The sequence below is a fragment of the Micropterus dolomieu genome, linkage group LG11 (assembly GCF_021292245.1).
Source record: "Micropterus dolomieu isolate WLL.071019.BEF.003 ecotype Adirondacks linkage group LG11, ASM2129224v1, whole genome shotgun sequence".
In the NCBI taxonomy this organism is placed as follows: Eukaryota; Metazoa; Chordata; class Actinopteri; order Centrarchiformes; family Centrarchidae; genus Micropterus; species Micropterus dolomieu.
The window spans coordinates 17,158,745-17,176,642 of NC_060160.1; the positions used below are offsets into that span (position 1 = coordinate 17,158,745).

General features: G+C 44.3%; 1 protein-coding gene and 1 long non-coding RNA gene across 4 annotated transcripts in view; both read left to right on the top strand.

Moving 5' to 3' along the window:
• Positions 1-8,917, top strand: part of tmem260 (transmembrane protein 260) — a 28,485-nt gene extending 19,568 nt beyond the window's left edge. For both annotated transcript variants that reach the window (XM_046062700.1, XM_046062699.1), the window contains exons 10-16: positions 2,290-2,462; positions 3,624-3,795; positions 4,529-4,668; positions 5,278-5,454; positions 6,655-6,708; positions 6,978-7,062; positions 7,229-8,917. In XM_046062700.1, the coding sequence (XP_045918656.1) occupies positions 2,290-2,462; positions 3,624-3,795; positions 4,529-4,668; positions 5,278-5,454; positions 6,655-6,708; positions 6,978-7,062; positions 7,229-7,489 (1,062 nt within the window). In that variant the 3' untranslated portion in view covers positions 7,490-8,917. The remainder of the gene's footprint in view (positions 1-2,289; positions 2,463-3,623; positions 3,796-4,528; positions 4,669-5,277; positions 5,455-6,654; positions 6,709-6,977; positions 7,063-7,228) is intronic.
• A 2,841-nt stretch (positions 8,918-11,758) lies between these two features.
• Positions 11,759-17,898, top strand: part of LOC123978461 — a 26,286-nt gene continuing 20,146 nt past the window's right edge. The window contains exons 1-3 of one of the 2 annotated variants that reach the window (XR_006826965.1): positions 11,759-12,016; positions 12,571-13,683; positions 13,875-13,914. This is a non-coding gene — a long non-coding RNA (uncharacterized LOC123978461). Of the gene's footprint in view, positions 13,684-13,874; positions 13,915-17,898 lie in introns of both variants that reach the window. The other variant, XR_006826964.1, reaches the window with a different exon arrangement.

A 17,898-nucleotide genomic window follows, 5' to 3' on the forward strand; every position in this document is an offset into this window, starting at 1 on the left:
ACCACAGCAGTCATCCCACTCGTGGTATCTTCCTCCAGCTGATGGGAAGGAGGGGGGTGTACATGTGAGTCTTAAGACCCCCCACTACCAGCCCCCCCTCTGCCAGGAACCCACCCCTTCCCATCACCCCTGTTGCTTGATGGACAAGCACACCTTCAAGATGGGGAAGAGAGGCGAACATGACAGGCATGTCGCACTAGAGACGTAAACCCACTGGAGGAGCTGACACACACACACACCCACAAACACACACTGGTGAGCACATTCACACATAGTGTACATTGGGAGATATAGAGACTCAATAAGCTGTCAAATAGAGATGGGTATTAAGGAAGAGCCAGGAAACTATCTCTCTGCTCTGAGCAAGCGCTCTGTGACTGACAGGCGCTGTGAGGAGAGGATGGGGCAGCGGGGGGCGGATGACACAGTCATTCGTATCTGTCAATCCGATTGAAAGGAGGAGTGCACAGTCCAAGGAGTTTGTTTTGATAGAGGATGGAGGGCGTTTAATAACTGCTGTCCTTGAGTTCAGTAGCAGGGAGGGTAATTGAGTTTGTCTTTGGTGTCCATCATATATATTATATGTGTGTTTGTGTGCAGGGCCCAGTTGGACCACTGCCTGGCAGACCTTTCGCTTCCTGTTGTGGTGCTGGCAGGAATAGGCCTCCTCCTATCCTCATGGGACAGGTAGGATGAGCGAGACGCCGGCATACAAAACACCAAACTCTGTCACACACATCTCAGCAGCCGCTTCAACCAAAAATCTAATCCCCCCGAGTAAAAGACAGGGAACAAAACCACTGACAAAATGCTGATCTTAGAAAAAAAGAATACAAAAAAACACTGAGGCACCTAACTGTCAAGCTGTCGCAACGCTCCACATTCAAATCAAGAGAGGTTGATGTGTATTTTGGATTTTCAAAAAAAACTGTTTGCGTGTGGAAGTAAATCACTGCTTATATGTATAGTATCTGCATGTGGCAGTGTGGTGGCGTGATCCAGTAATTCATAACAGCAGTGCCTTTTCTGGGGTCTGTGGGGTGGAGCTGATAAAGCCTAGTGAAGCCCCGGGGGTCTGTAGGGCACCAGCCACCCCTTGCTTCTCCCTCTCCTGGGCTGCACTTTGATAAACTTGGCTGCATGCACACAGAGATGAAAAAGAGCAAGGTCATTTCATAGGGTGCCAAAGGGAAACCATGCAAATGCTAATTTACCTAATGTTAAAATATTGAGTGCAACTGTTTGTATGTAAAGAGCATCAGGACATTTAATAACAAAACAGTCTTTTTTACCTGTTTTGCATAATGTGAAGGCAAAACAAAAACAAAATATTTACAGTATGTGTAAGTGGCCAGTGGAACCATCAGAGCAATATGTCGACAGGAAAACTAAAAGTCATTTTCTCCGGCTTCAAAGTGTATCATCAGGTTCAGATGATGATTTGTTATTGCCATAAGGGTAACATGTTTTCTTTTTAGTGTATAAGTACATTTTACAGCTGTACTGTAATGGGTATGTGATTCAGCGGTTGGCAGCAGCTCATTATGACTCAGTCTGCATTAGAAAATCAATCATGCACCTCTTAGCTGGCTGGCGTATACATTTGCTCTCGGGCTTGTGATCTCCATCCATGCGTTAATATTTTGACAGACTTATTCAAAATGAGTATATTTTTACAGAGTAAACAGAAAATGATATATTAGACTAGATATAAGGAAAAGACAGTACAGGAGTATTTAGTACTATTCATGAAGTGATGATGACAAATGTGAACAATATTTGTGTACTGAATAATTAGTGGCCTGTCCTAGGACGTGTCGCTCAGTGTCCTGGCTGTTGACCGCCATGCTGGTGGTCTACTCAATGTTTTTTGCTTGGAGAGCTAACCTGGAAATCAGCAGACCCCTACTGCTTGGAGTGGTGAGCTATGAGATTTAAACTCATGTTGACATCATCTCTAAAAGTGTTTTTATTGTCTTCATTTACCTGCAGTGGTCTAAAAAGTGTTTATACATTGGGTTACAATTGTAATTCAGTTTTCAGTGTATGAGAAATCTATATAGGCAGTACACACATCCTGAAATAAAAGCACTGAAACAGCAGTATATATTATGATGCTGATCCTGGAATGTGTCCATGAGTAAACTCAGGACAGGACTGAAAACCAAAAAACCAGTACAGGAAACACTGGTGTGTGTGTGTGTGTGTGTGTGTGTGTGTGTGTGTGTGTGTGTGTGAGAGAGAGAGAGAGTTTGTGTCTGAGTACATGTGTACTCTCACTTCCTGCAGGTTGAGCGTTTCTGGCTCCAGAGTGATGCTGCAGTGTGTGTTCTGGCAGGGCTCGGCTTGAGCCGGACACACACCGAGCTGGAGAGGAGGCTGGGTCGTGGGGGGGTGTGGAAGACCACAGGCTGGGTCTTCACCATAGCTCTACTGGCACATATGGTACACACCAATCACAGGTGAGCATTGCACTTAGTTACAATAACAAACTCCCTGTTGGGTGTGATGAAAACCTACAATGCAGTCCATAAATATTGGAACAATATTGTTATGTGTTTGTCATTATTTGGGACTATAACAGTATGTTGGGTTTCAAAAGAAGGGGTGGTGTTGACATACATTTTGGGTGAACAATGTAGTCCTTCATGCCCTTGGGTGAGCATTTTATTGCATTGTGAACACCCTCAAAACAAAGAATCAGTGTTTTAACATTATTCTCACTGTTTCATAACAAATCTAATGCTCTGGAGTACATCAGTTAAACCTTCCTTCCATAATTTTTGTAGCTGCTTTGTATTGTACTTTTACAGGTTGTTACTGATTCAAAGCTCTAATAGTGTTTTTATTTCAAGCAGCACTTAATGTAGGTTTTCTTTTGGTTGTCCTCATCTCACAAGACAGTCAGATTCTGTACAATCTGTGTGCATTTATCTGTGGAATCAGTTACTTTGCAGTATTCCTGTTGCAATAACTACACTTGAAACCAAATCTGACCTAAGTAATTTGAAATACTTCTATTTAGTAAAGTTAAAGTGAAATAAAAACTCCCCTCTCATTCTAGTTCCTTCTAAAATCCCCATGCATAAGTTTTTCCCTGAGTCAACCTGATTTGTTTCTCCTCTGCGCTTCATACCGCAGGTCTGAACTCCACATGTCAGGTTTTTCTCTGCTCACCCCATGGTATGGGCTAAAGAGAGGCACGGTTAGCACATAGATTCCACTCACAGAGCTCAGCCTGAGATGTTAGCTGTCCGAGAAGGCAGATTACACCAGCGTAGTGCTTGGGAGTGCCAGACAGCCATCACTGAGCGGCTTTGATCAAGGGGAGAGCATGGCCTGTGCTGTCAGACCCATCACACCTGTCTCACTACGATTAGATAGGCAGCCAGAGCACTCTGCAGAGGGGAAGGGGTGGGGGCACTGACAACTTACCCTCAGAGCACCTTGAAAGCATACCTACAAACAGGGACTCACACACACACATACACAGTTGTATACATCACACATGCTTCTAAGCAGGGGTAAAGATGCACTCAACCTCTTTTTTTAAATTCAAGTAAACACAACTTGTGTTTTGATGATGTTATACAGTCTGACGGTGTATGTGTTTATGATCCTAGCGAGTGTGATCAGAGCAGAAACAGTGTGGTAGAGAGGTTCGGCAGGGAGCTGCTGGCCTCTGTCCCAAGAGATTCAATCATCCTGACCAGAGGAGATCTGCCTGGAAACTCACTGCGCTACATATACTACTGCCAAGGTGTACGGCCCGATGTACGTCTGGTGGACCAGGAGGTCAGAGCTTTGATTTCTCAACTTTCTTTGTTGAGTCTTAAACGGTTCTCGTTGAAGTTGTGATATTTGTTGAAAATCAACAATGCAATATTAAATTTAGTTTAGTTAATTTCAGAACCAAAAACCAACTGAAAGCAAAGTTAAGTTCAAGTAGAATTTCAAATAAAGGCATACAAATAGGAAGACTAAGAGGCTAACCAGAAGAGCACAGAGTTAAGCGTTATTGTATTGTTCATGCTATAAGCTGAGAGAAGTTATTTCTTTTGGTTGTCTAGTATGCAAGACGAGATTCAGAAAACGAAGAAAAAAAGAAGAATTTGTGAAGTAAAAGAAGATTTGATAACTGAAATTCATTCAAAATACATAAATTACAGCCTTACATCCAGAAGTCTCTTGCAGGCCTTCTGATTTGGGTACATAGTCAATATGTACATAATTTTAATGTTTGTGTATCTCTTCAACATCACAGTTATAAAAGGCTTCAACAGTGAATGAAAATATAATATAATAATATGAAAATAAGAAGTGAAAGCAGGAGCCTCTAAATTTAGACTGTTAAGTAAGGAAAGACATCCCCTTTTGATAACCTCAAATATGGACAAAAGCCACCGAAACACTCAATAAATCCTTTTCTTTAGGTGAATTCTGTACTCATTGGTAATTTAGCTTGTAATTTAATCACACTTGATACAAAGAATTGAAAAGAGTTGGTGGTACTCTTTCTTCTTTCTAGATGATGACATACATGTGGTATGTGGCCAAGCTGGCGCAGCACCACCCTGGGGTCCACTTTCCCGGCCGCTGGTGGGACCCTGTCCACCCTGAGGAGAAAGACACCTTCAATCTGGAGCAGTTTCTGTCCCACAACACACAGTGAGTCACTGAGACACAGGGAGAGAAGAAGAAAAGGATGGTCTGAACAGATAAATAGAAGACTGTAACATGGAGAAAGAGAGAGAGAGTGAATTGGGAGGGAAACAATAGGCCAAATGAACAAGTGGGCGATCTAATGAGGCAGAGATCAGTGGGATGGTCCACACAGCGGTGAGTGCAGGGAGGAGATAAGCCCATAGAACTGTTGAGACCATAAAAGGAGTTTGATGAACTACGGAAGTCGACTAATCTACTTGATTTGGTTAAACAGTCTCCCTGCTCTCATCACTCACTCCTCCAGGAGGATTTGAGACCCAGAAACTGGCTGGAGACCTGTTAATACCAAGCCCACCAGGGGGCAGTATTTGCCAGGCCAACATGTCTGTCTCTTGGTGGGGCAACACTGACCTGTGGGATTAACCCTCAGGGCCAGAGTCTTTGGGGAGCAGCACGAGGCTGGAGGCAAGCTAGCAGGTGTTTTGTGAGGAAATGTTTTGTCTACATAGTGGTCCTGTGCGCCTCATCATCTGCAGTTACCTGGGAGGAGAAAAAGGGGTTGTTTTACATGGATATTAATTGTGGATATTGAGCAAGCTTCTTTTTCTGCAGTAGGGATGTGTTCGCCTGCATTGGGCTTCCTGACGGAGACCCAAGTTGGGAACGCAGTTTCTCTCGTTGGCCCCTGGGCGTGTGTGACTATTTGGTGCCAGCTCAGACGCAGTTTCACCCTAAGGAATGGGCCCTTCGAACTCGCAGCATCTACAACTGGAGTGAGCCACACAACAGGTGCATACACAAACATACATACTCATGTGTATGTGTTTAACATACAGTGTTCCCCATTTTCCTCCTCTCATGTAGCTTTAAGGTTGAAAAATAAATTGCCTTATTATACACTGTTTGATAATGTAGGTACTCTGTATCAGCTTGTTCACTGAGGCTATATGATGTTTACACTGAATGATATATTGTTACGGCAGCATCATTCTATCAAATGTATACACATTTCTCCACAGTTCAGTCTGGCATATTTCTTATCTTTGGAAACGTTGGGAGCTTGACTAGAATTTAAAATGAAAGAAAAAAAAAAGTTCTGTGGGTTTGAGCAATGTTTAGCTCCATAGTGTGATTTTATAAAGACTGGGCCAGTGCCAAGTCATTGAGGTTTAAGGTGCTTAATTGTCACAGTGTAATTTCAGGGAGGCCTGCTATAAGAAATCTTTTGTGTATTGTTTAAAACAACTCATTATCTGTAGATGAAACTAGAAATATTAAATCAGAAAGTTAATAAACCCCAACTAATGAATCCTCACCATATATTTAATCGGCAACATCTCCTCGCCCCCTCTTCTCTCTGTGGTCTTCAGTCATTCTTCCACAGAGCTTCCCTCGGTGAGGTTGTCCTCTGTTCTTCATGCTGTGATCCAGCTCTTTGTGAATTCAACCAGAGCAAGACATTAGGCCCTCAGCCACTTGAAATGAGTCTGAAGATGAAAAATAATGAGTTTCTTATTGCATTTTGTCAATAACTGTGTCAAAAGTGGAATTAGTCAAAGCTCCGTATTCTGTTGCCGTTGCCAGCAGCCCTTCATTCAGTCAGATATCCACGGCTGAATACTGTGACATTATTTCCCGCACCCTCACGACAAGCGTGTCCGCTGATGCCCGCAAGCCAAATATTAACTCGGGAACCCTGCTAAAATATTCTTTTGAAGAAGAGGTCAAGTGTTTACAGTCAACAAAGTGAAAAGAGGGAGATGTGGGTTTACTCCATGTCTAATGTGCAAGCTGGTATTGTTGCTCAGTCATTTAATGTGTATGCAGCAAACATTGATGTTTAGTGTATCAAAACCTGCACAGTTGAGTGGAACAATATATTCACATAAATAATAATTTATAGTTAGTGGAACTGTGCACAAGTCAACGCCTGAAGCTGTTTAGATAAAGAAATGCTTTTTTATTTTATTTTTTTTCATGTGTGAACAGTTTCCATCCTGCATCCTGGGAGCATGTCGCTAATGAGGAGATGTGGCAAGCCAGGTACAGTAAACTCTTTACAAAAGACGCTGGTTTCCTCTTTGGAGAGGTTGTATACTTTAGTGTGCAGATAAAAAGCTGCGTCACGATTCATACTAGCCCGCCAGAACATCTCCATAAACCAGTCTTGTGTAGTAGAGCATCTACATGTACATTCTATTTGGTATTGGCATCTACATAAATCACTCCATTGGAGTGGTGCGTCTGTGAGTGTGGATCTGCATGGCTCATCCATCCAGCACTTAGCCCTGAGCCTGCATGCTTTGTTTCAGGATGAAGACGGCTTTCTTTCTGTTTGACCTGGCAGAAAGGATGCAGGGAGAGGGGAAAGCTCGCCTCTTTGAGCTGTCTTACACTGTGAGTCTGACCTCAACAAACAAGCAGCAATACTGTTACCATAGTGGGGCAGTTTTAAGTGCCACACAAGGAAAAGTATGACACATTCAGGGGCGTTATTTGCAGTAACATCTGCTTTTATGTGTGTGTGTGTGTGTGTGTGTGTGTGTGTGTGTGTTTGCTGCAGCTGTATAAGGAGATTGTGGAGGCCTACTCAGACTACCCTCCAAACTGGGACAAGAACTTGGCACTGGCCTGCGAGAGGCTGCTCCGCTCAGGTCACCGGGGCTACAGTCCACACAGCCTGCTGACCTGCGGCATCCAGCATTTCAGTCTGTACTTAGAGAAGGAACCCACAGATCCCCAGGAGCCCGCCATACGCTCGGCCATCACTCACCTGCTCAAAGAGAGAGATGGGCTCCGGCAGAGCCGGAGGCAAACACCATAAGAAGATCTAGACAGACCTACATGGAGCTAGGGCACAGAGTGTGCCGCGAGCCCAGTTGTAGTACAAGGCACCGAGGATGAGGTCTGACTGAGAAAGATAGAATGATGTATTGGTATTTAGTTAAGGTTTGGGCTAAATTGACTTGGGAGTTAAGAGGAATGCTGATGCAGAAGTACCATTGTGTAGTTATCAAACAGAACTCAACAAAGGACAGAGACCTGCTACTCAGCCATGCTTCATTTGATGAACGTTTACAGTTGACCAGAGACAGAGCTTGACTTCAGGAAGCCTTGACTGACCCCAATCAAGCTGTGCGTGCTCCCCTGAAACTCAGCCATTCGATTGCTTTATCGTTACATCTTCTTCTCTCTTTTTTCTCTCCTCTTCGGCTCTCACAGTTTTTAACATGCTGATTATTTTTCCTCAGCCACTGCTCTACTTCTCTTTTTCTCACATTAGAACGGCAAGGTCGAGATTGAGGGAAAACCAATTTGGGGGCAGAAATGGGGGATTAGAGCAGCTGTTTAATCTAGGACAGACTTGTGCAGTGCCACACAGTAGTCACTCCACATAACCAGCACCACCCACCCCTCTATGCACCCGTCTATCCTTCCATCAGTCTATCTTAGATGGTCCTTTAAATGTTTAAAACTAATGGATTCAATGAGTGTTTTTTTCCCCTCCCTAATGGGAGGGCTGTAATCCCTCATGGATTTAAATGAAATGTGAAATGTCACAATGCCAGGGACCCTTTTAGACGTGCATTTCTGTGTGCATGTGTGTTGATTTGTGTTTGCATGTTGACATGCGTGTGGCTGAACATGCTTAAATCTTCGCCCAAGCCTTTTCCCTACCGGAAACCTCATATAAACATAGTCCATAAACAGATTGGCACACTGGAAAGAGAGAGAAGCACAAAGTCATACAAACTTCAGGGACACACGTAGACGCACAAGACCACCAGCTTCCCAGCTCCCAGTAAAATGAACTTTTAGCCCTGTGAGGGTTGCTGGAGGGACTATGTGCCATGCAAACACTGCGCGTAGACCAGAGTATCTTGTCTTTGATGTGTTCTCAGGGTCCAAAACCGCAGTTACACACTGTTTTTGTAAATGCTGGAGTTGATGTTAATGAACTTTGTGCCATGAAATTTGTCACGCAGGGGTCAAACCAGTGTATTGCCATAAGCTTTATAAAACACTGCTGAAGGAGCCTGCTGTTTGAGATACCACTAGAAAGCGGCGGACAGTGAGTGCATGTGTAGTTTTCTCAGAATGTAATCTGCCCTCTCTGTTCCCAGGCCTGGTTAGCGGCTGTCAGCTGGCTGGATGATGAGATTCGACCTGCTGTAGCACAGATGGTTTAGTTTCTCATAAAAAAAGGGAAAACTGTCACTCTGCTTTCTACAGATTAAACTATTTCAACAAAGATTCTGTTTATTTTAATAGATTTTGGAACCTTTTTTCCACAGTAGACTAATATTTACCATTTTTAACTTTTTAACCATACTTACATATTAATGTTTGTTTTTGTTTACATCACAATCATTTGCCGCCTCGTCTCATGCCCTCTTGTTATTTTTACTTTACTTTCTTCCTGTCCTTGCCTTTGTCATCCCTCTCCTGTCTCCCGCCCTCTCCTCCCCTCTCACCCTGTCTTCCCCTAACCCCTCTGTTCCTCTCCTCTCCCCTGTCTCTGAGAGTCAGTTGCCCACCCTAAATCAGCAAGCTGCCGAGGATTGTGGGAACCCATGGAATCGCCGTGACCAGGGATGCAGGCAGGGAGCCACAGCAACGCTGGAATGTGGGGCGTCTGAGGAGATAAGAGCTGTGAGCCCAGCCAGGGAGAGGGGAGGGATGCAGCGAGAGAGGAGCGAGGAGGGGGGAGGAGGACGAGGCAGAGCGAGGAGGGTGAGACGGAAACGGGGAGAGCAGCAAGTCTGTGAATGGGGAGACAGAAACACAACACCATAAACAGCCCAGAGAGCAAGACAGAGTGAGACAGTGAAAGAGGGGCGGAGGACTTAGGGGGGCACACACTGGAGATGGGAAGCCAGCCTTATTCCTCTTTGCATTTCATTTACATCCCTGGCCGTATCGACCAATCGGATTGGGAGCAAAGCCCAGGGCTTAGGAGGGGAATAAAAAGACAAAATGCCTTTGCTGCTCTCATCCCTCCCTGATAATACCCCTTCTGTTTTTCTTTTCTCTTTTTCTCCCGTCTATAAGTAGATACTGTCCGAAATGCCAGCGGAAAAGCGACACCTCCGCTTGCTGTGTATCTCAGATAGACCAAGCGGGAACAGGGGCTGAAAAGACAGCTTTAGCAACTGGGCCTATCTCCTCTCCTCTCCACTCCTCTCCTCTCCTCTCTCTGGCTGGATGGAAGCTTGGAGTGGAGGGAGGCGGAGGGCCGGGGTGTGTTGGTTCGTGTTTGGGAAGAGAATAGAGGGTGTGAGAGCCATGATATACTGAGCTGGCCGTAGATTTTGCAGAATCTCACACTCTGAAAAACTTTGCCTGCAGATCCCCTTTCTAAGCATGAGAAACCTGTTTCAAGGATGTTTCCGTGGTGCCACCCATCTTTGTGAAGGTTGCCAATGCCTGCTACTGAACTCCACACATATTTTTAGCTTGGGATTGTTGCTATTCTAGTGTTCTAAATTGCAGGTTTATCCCAAATGGCAACTCTTGTCAGTTGGTTGACTTTATTGTCTTATATAACTGTAGATTTTAAACCTTAGCTTTAAAAATATCTTAACATATTTAAAGATATTGTTAATTAGGCTAAATTAAATATTTTCCTAGAAAATCATATATGTGTATTCGGTAAGATTAGGCCCATTAACGTCAGTCTGTGTTGACATGATGTCATGATTGACCCTCTCAGGGTTTTTTGTTTGCTGCCACTCTTTGTGTGTGTTTTTCTCAGTGTTTGGTAGACAATGCTGTCAGGTACAGTATGTTTGCAGGTTTACTGAGTTTATTTGTCCAGGTGTTTGTAGTGCTCTCCATTGTGTTCCTGTCTATGTTTGGGTTGCTTTGCGTCTGTTGTGTCAAAATGGAAAGTGTTTTTGCTGTTTCTAAGTGTCTTTCCTAAATTTAAAGGTCTATGCCATTGTCTTGGTGCTCATGTCTTTGTGTAGGTGCACCCAGACTATTGTACTGCCAGTGGACCCAGTGCTGGCATCACCGATGATATAGAGCTTATTGAAAGTGATTGTTGTTGCACGGATGAGAGTTCATCTCAGTAGGGGTCTGCGGCAAAGCATTCAGACATAGAGAAGGTCCTTTACTTGCTTCCGCCATACGCATGTGAGAGATAAGGTTACCTTAGGACCCTGTCTGGACCCCCTCCACCTTCACAGCATCCTCATCCTCCTCAGTCCGCACAACCTCACCCCTCTAGTAAAACAAACCAAACAATAGAGGCAGATATGTGAGGGATTAGAGGTCAGAGGGTTGGGGAACGCGACATCTCCATTTCCAGGATCAATCTTCCACCGCTTGGTAATCTCTGGCCCCAGGCCTCACATACCTCCAGTGGTCTCTCTGGCTGAGAGCTGGCATTGCCAGGTCGTGTGAGCTGGTACTCCTGCTGGGTGTGGGGTGCTGATAGGATAGTGGGGGGTGGCGTTATAACCTGACAGAGTGGATGGATGGAAGAGCAGAGGGATGAGTAACAAAGGGTCCTCGCTTTATATCCACAACCCTCCTAAATCCTCGATGTGTAAATGCGCGCGTGTTTGCCCATGTATGACACACGCACAATAATTATTTGTTATATGTTAATGCGTGTCTGTTTACTTTGCGTGCACACGTTCATAAAGTTTGTTTTAATCTGTACATTTGTAAATGTGAAATAACTTTGAGTTCTTCAGAGCGAACTGAATATTATCCCCAAGTTCCCGTTGTTATCTTGTGTACACACATTTGTTTATTTGATACAGCCCCTCTCCACTACTGCACTTCTGTATATCAAAGACAGCAGTGCAGAGCGCAATAGAAAATGGCTACCGTGGAGAAAGGTCTCTCTCTGCTTTGACTGCGAAGAGGCAGAAAAAGCCCCATTCTCCGCTCCCTTCTTAGATCTATTTAAATAATTGAGGAGTAAACTGACAAATTAGGCACCTTTATAGATGCCCCTGGGCTCTCTCTTGGGTCCTTCAGTTTCCCCAATACAAGAGAGTGCCACGAGCCACAGGATAATATCTCTCTGTGCTTTGAGAGGGGGTGGGGGGGGGTAGTGGACCAGGAGGGGTTTCGCCAATCAAGCGGGCCACACTTCCTCCCCCAGGTTCTAATTTTGTGCCACATTAAAGAGCTCGGCCTCCATTTAGGACACAGAGAGGCATTTTCATAATTTGCCGGGTCTCTCGGCTAGCTCGGGGTGCCTTTTTTCTTCTCTTTCCTCCCTCTCGCTCTCACTCCGTGTCTGAATGGAAGGCCTGGGGAGGAAGAGTGGTAGGCTAATTCATTCGCCTCCTTTCAACCAACCGGCTTCAGTTCTGCATAATGTTGCTGCTAGGTGTGTATAGCAGCTAATATTTATCTTTATAATAATTCTCTATTAAACCTGAATATTATTTGCCTTATAAAAGCTAACACTGTACAAAAATTGTCATTCACGTATTATTGATACATTAAGGCTAATTCACATACCTGTATTTAGCATTCTGAGAAGAGTTAAAGACCACAGTGGATTTAATCTGAGACCATGCAGCCATACAACTGTGATGCTGGCATTGATCAAATCTGGGATGTAGTAAACATACAGTATATAATCTAGGTTAAAGTTGTTTAATTTCCTCTTGCTGACACCATCCATTCATGCACTGCAGCATGCGTAAGCATTGATTCATATGTGATTGGTCACATAATACACTGTCTCAGGGGGCATTTCATCGCTGACAGACAAGCTAATCTAAAATCCCCCAATTTACAAATGAAAATCCCACCATCCAATTGAGCTAATAGAGGGACTTGAATGGGATAATAAGATGTGGTGTAATACTGTGTAAAAAGCCTGTAATGTTGTGTTGGTGTAAGAGCCTGTGTGACTGGATGTTTGACTGTTTGCAGTGATTACAGGGGCCTGCGGGCCTGGCGGCGGCTCCGTGACTGGGACAGGGAGCTTCTCCCTGGGCAAGGAGATACGCCTGTCTGCCCCTTCTGCTGGAGCTACAGGGACCAGGATGTCAGGAGGGAGAGTGCTCCCAGTGAGCTCTCTTTCTCCCTCTCTCTCTCTCACTGTCTCTTTCTGTCTGTCTCTGCCTCTCGTTCCCGGTCTCGCTGTGTCTGTACTATTGCAGTGCTTGCAGATGTGCACAAACAAGGGAGGATTAAAGCAAAACGAATCTAAACAGACAAATGGAATTAGAGTGATGGGTGTCGGTGGGCTGGTTCACAGTGATAAACATAATGACGCTCTGTATGTATGTGTGTGTGAGTGAGTGTGTTCCTGTGTCTAGGGGATTATCAGTGGTTAGGTGTGTGGTGTGTATGGCTGGGTGACTGCTTCTGGGTGTCTTTGTGTGTTTGCCTATCTGTCTGTGTTTTTGTAATTATGTGTGTGTATATTTACTCGGTCTCTACTTGTGTGTGTGATAAATGTGTTATTCTACATCGCCTCGCAAAAACAATTCTGCGCCCTCTGCATGTGTGTGGATATGTTTCACTGTGTTTTCCCGTTGGTCAGGGTCATATTTTCTTCTTGTCTTTCATACTGTCTGTTTGTATTTCCACATCAGAATCACTACCTAAGCCTGTATGTCTCTACTGGACATCAAAACTCTTCACCCAATATTGACATATGCCTAGAAAGATGAGAGAGGGTTTGTTAAATATGAAGGTCTCATAAACTAATCTTGCATAGTGCCAGGCAGTTCATGTGCTGATGTTGTGTGTAGACTTGTTTTCTTGTGGCAGGGGTCTGTGTGTTTATGCGCTGAGGGAGGTAAGGAGTGTGGAGGAGCCAGCAGGGGGGCAGTGATCAACAGCCTGGGGCTCCCCTGCCGAGGGGCTCTGGGATTAGGGTTAAACCCTGCCCTGCCAGATGGGCACAACACATCCCCAGCATCTCACACCAGCATCAGCACCTTTAGGACCGCTCTAGCCCTTCCCCCTTCTTCTGTGGAAACTAGGTGACTGGAACCACGGTGATACTCACTGTTACGCTTCTCAACGGACTCACAGGTCAATAAATGTGCACTGAAATGATCACAATAAATTCTACATGAAGTATACCCAGTATAACGCAATTGAAAGGAACCCTTAATCTCAATATAATAATAATAATCTCAATATTAATATGTATTGGTTAACTAAAGACATGTTTGTTCATAGTAGCCATGTTGGTGAATGTATCATCAATCATCTCTTCTCAGGAACGCACAGAATGGCGACAGGAGAGACGACTGAGATGAGGTACTCTTCAAAGTGTCAGCTAGTGGACAGTATGGCCAGTCAGCAGGTTCAAGGGTATCGGAAATGAAACTTACAGGTTGTTTTGATGTGCTGTATTTCAGAGCCACAGGCAACACTGAAATGAAGTGTGTGTCTGCGTATGTGCAGTTATGTGGGTGTGTGCGGATAGATTGGTGGCTCAGGAATCAGCAGTGTGTTGATTGCTCCCTGCTTGACTTTTATCGCACACAATTGGCACGAAATTGTCTCCAGTTGTTCAGGAATCACTAGATTTGTCTATTTTTTTCTTAGTTTATTTATGCGTTCTTTTATGATCTCTTAAAGACCTTCATCTTGTTCAATCACCCTTCATTTGCTATTACAGGGATATAAACTGAGATTTTATAATTGCTAAAAGGTCTTGTAGTCACTTTGGTAACATGTTGCTGTAGATGGTTTCAGGTTAGCTAATGTTGTAATAACCAAAAGCCCTGAAAGCATCCTATAGAGGGTGTGCTGCTTCTTGTTCATACAAAAATCATTAAACTAAACTATCAACATTTCCATGCTTAGAGTTCCACGCTCTAGCTAGCAGGCCTATTTTACAAAAATATGTACATGTTAAAGTAGTATGCAGTGTAAACCTGCGCTAAGTCTCTGTGATACTGCCCCACCTGGATCCACGCATTTCCCGGCATGACTTAGAAAATCGTCTCTGTATTAGTAGAAAGCAGATTACATGAGTAAAGTGTACAAACAAATAAAAGATTACAGGCTGTGAACATGTTTCAGTCTAATGCCCTTTCAACAAGCAGTGCTCAGCACAATGCTTTTCTCTCCCCAAGCTAAATTTGGATTTCCCCTCTGATGTGAAGGCCTGCTGGCCGGCCATGTCTTCCACCAAGAGCACAACCTCTGTAATGACAGTGTTCCACATGACTGGCCTCTCTTCTCCGCTGGTATTAGTTAGGCTTTGGAGTTCAAGTGACTACGGGGTTTAAACACGGATTTTTTTTTTTTTTAAGAAGGGGGGGGGACTCACTGTTGTTCTTGAAAAGCTGTGTTTATCCAGGATTAGAGACACCAACATGTTAATAATTGTTTCTCACAGAACTGCAAAGAAGCACTTTCCTGTAATCCCCTAATCAGGCATTACACCTCTGAGCGAAGCCACAACGCAGGCGCGTGGTGTATGTGACGCAGCACGCCCACACTGTGTAATGCAGCCACATCTTCCTCAACACCAAACCCACTATATACAACAGCACCTGTTCTATTCATTGCCTTTTCTAAATCTACTTTCCCGTACCCACTACATCCATTCACAACCACAGAGCAATAATAATAATATTTTTTTCTATAGTGCTGTTTTTTGATGATGTGAAATCCTTGCAAGCATATTGTCATTAGCTTTCAATCTAGTGCATTTTAGTGTTATCACATAACAACATGTTGATGTGTACAAAGGTAGATACAGGCGAGGTTTGTTAAACTTTTCTGTACCCCAGAAGTAGTAGAAGTAATAGTGTACAAATCGAGTGTTCCTTTCCTCTTCATGGTCACTTGGTTTGTTTTGGATGATGATTTGATGGCCTGTTTATGGTCTCTTTCAGAATAATAGCCTATAAAAAAATAAAGATGTTATTCGCAGACCAATTTGACAGTTTCTGCGCCCTGCATTCGGTGGGGATGTGGAATGTATCAAATCTTTTGATGCTGCCAAGGTCACATAGTTTGCTAGCTGTTTGGTCAGCATGTCAGCTGTCCTCTGTAGTACAGTGGCACAGGGTCAGACGTAAGGCCACTGTACATGCTGAGATGATTACAGGTCCAGGGCTAGTCTTGGGAATGGGAGGGCACAGTCACACAGGTTGTCAGCAGTAGTTCGTTAGCTTTAATAAGTCTAAACATTTAAGAAATGTGGCAGAAGCATTGTTTTACTTTACATTTATTCCAAAACGTTTTCACATCATCTGCATGGATGACATAGGATGAAGATGAATTATGATCATGATGGAGCATGAAATTTTTTCTTGGTATTCATATGTGCACATGTTTATTTGGCGATGCTACTGCGTCCTGCATCATACAGATGCTTGTTTGTCAACATATTTGCTTGCACCATCCACACCCCAGTGTTTCAGACATTTCATTTCAACATTCAACCTTTTTTTTTTTTTTTTTGCTTTTTGCTTTTGAATTTTTTTCATGCCCATTGTTAGTGTTGAGTGTTTGTTTGATGTTCCCCCAGTCTCTGCCCCCTGTCTCCTTGCAGGGCCTGGTGGGAGAGTGCGATGAGGGGATCGGCAGGGATTAACCTGGGGAATTTAATTAATAGAGCTGTCGTCCCTGCCCTTAACATTTCAATCTCCTGACGGTGCCGGAGCTGGACCTGTGATGGCCAGCAGCTGGGGAGGGGAGGGAGGCAAAGGGGGATGTAGGGTGCAGAGGCAAGACACGTTTTGACAAACAGATTAGTCTAGCACCCTGATGAAGTTCCTGGTGGGGGGAGGTGATGGAGAAGGGAGAAGGAGAGAAGGGCTGAAAAAGCATAAAGTCTGTATTAGAAGGAACATTATTAGAAGTGTACTACAACTTTTAGAAATCGTAATAACCAGCTATGGCCATCAGAGGGAGCACATCATGTTTTTTTTGTCACATAGACTCAGCGACTGATAATCATAGCTAAGATGTCGGTTTCAGTATTTCTTAACAAAAGAACTTATAATACCTTTTGGTATTGTGGAAAAACAGGTTCTGTTCTGTTATTTGTTTAAATCAATAAATTTAAAATTGATTAATTGAAATATACCGGGTGGTACGGTGGTGCAGTGGTTAGCACTGTTGCCTCACAGCAAGAAGTTTGTGGGTTCAAACCCCAGTTGTCCAAGCCTTTCTGTGTGGAGTTTGCATGTTGTCTGCGTGGGTTCTCTCCGGGTGCCCTCCCACTGTCCAAAAACATGCAGACTAGGTTAATTGGTGACCCTAAATTGTCCATAGGTGTGAGTGGTTGTTTGTCTATGTATGGAGTGGCGACCTGTACCCCGCCTTTTGCCCGATGTCAGCTGGGATTGGCTCCAGCCCCCCCGCGACCCTGTACGCAGGATAAGTGGTTGACGATGGATGGATTGAAATATACCTATGCAATTAGAATATAGGGGTTTTTTTGTGAGGTTTTCGGTCATATTTTGGTCAGTATAATCTTATTTATTTGTACATCTAACCACGCCCTGTCTTGTTGGCCCAGCGGTGGTATTAGTGAGCAGTAGAAGGGGGTAGCCAATGTGAGCTTGGGGTAATAACTACTCTATCCAAAGCCACACTGTCGCATTGTAATCCTGATGCTAAACTCCCAATTAACCCATCTGGGACCCTACAACAGCCCCCCGCCCCCCGCACCTCGCGAACACACACATCCACATTCAAATTGACTGTGGCTGTATGTTAGAAGTGTTGTCTGTTCTGTGTGCCTGCTGGGGGGGGTCATGTCCAGCAAATTAAAAAAGCCGCTGTAGGAATGTCACCAAGTCCCACAGGACCAACCAGCACCCGTCCCTCTTCCAGCGCTGACCCACTGGTCACTGGTGAATCCCCTGTTTGTATTCCACACACACCTCGGGCTCTGGGGAGCAGTCCCAGAAGCCTCCTGTGGGACTACTGATAATTTAAGTCAAACATTATGTCCCTGCTTGTTTGACACCCATTTAAAGCTTTTCAATCACACGTGTTTGCTACAGTCCATTGCCTAGCCCTGGAGAAGTATCCATGTCACACCCTTTCAAAGACCTAATCAATTTTGTTTGATCAAGTTCCTCATGTCAAAACAATTGATTTTCTAGCAATCCAATTGGTTGACTGATAATTCCAAATAGGTTAGATGTCCTATTTGATTTTTTAACAAGCTATATTTTTCTAACAGTGAAACCAACAGGGGGCTTATAAATCCCCTCCCCATGTGTGCCCCCCCCCCCCCCCCCCCCCCCCCCCCCCCCCCCCCCCCCCCCC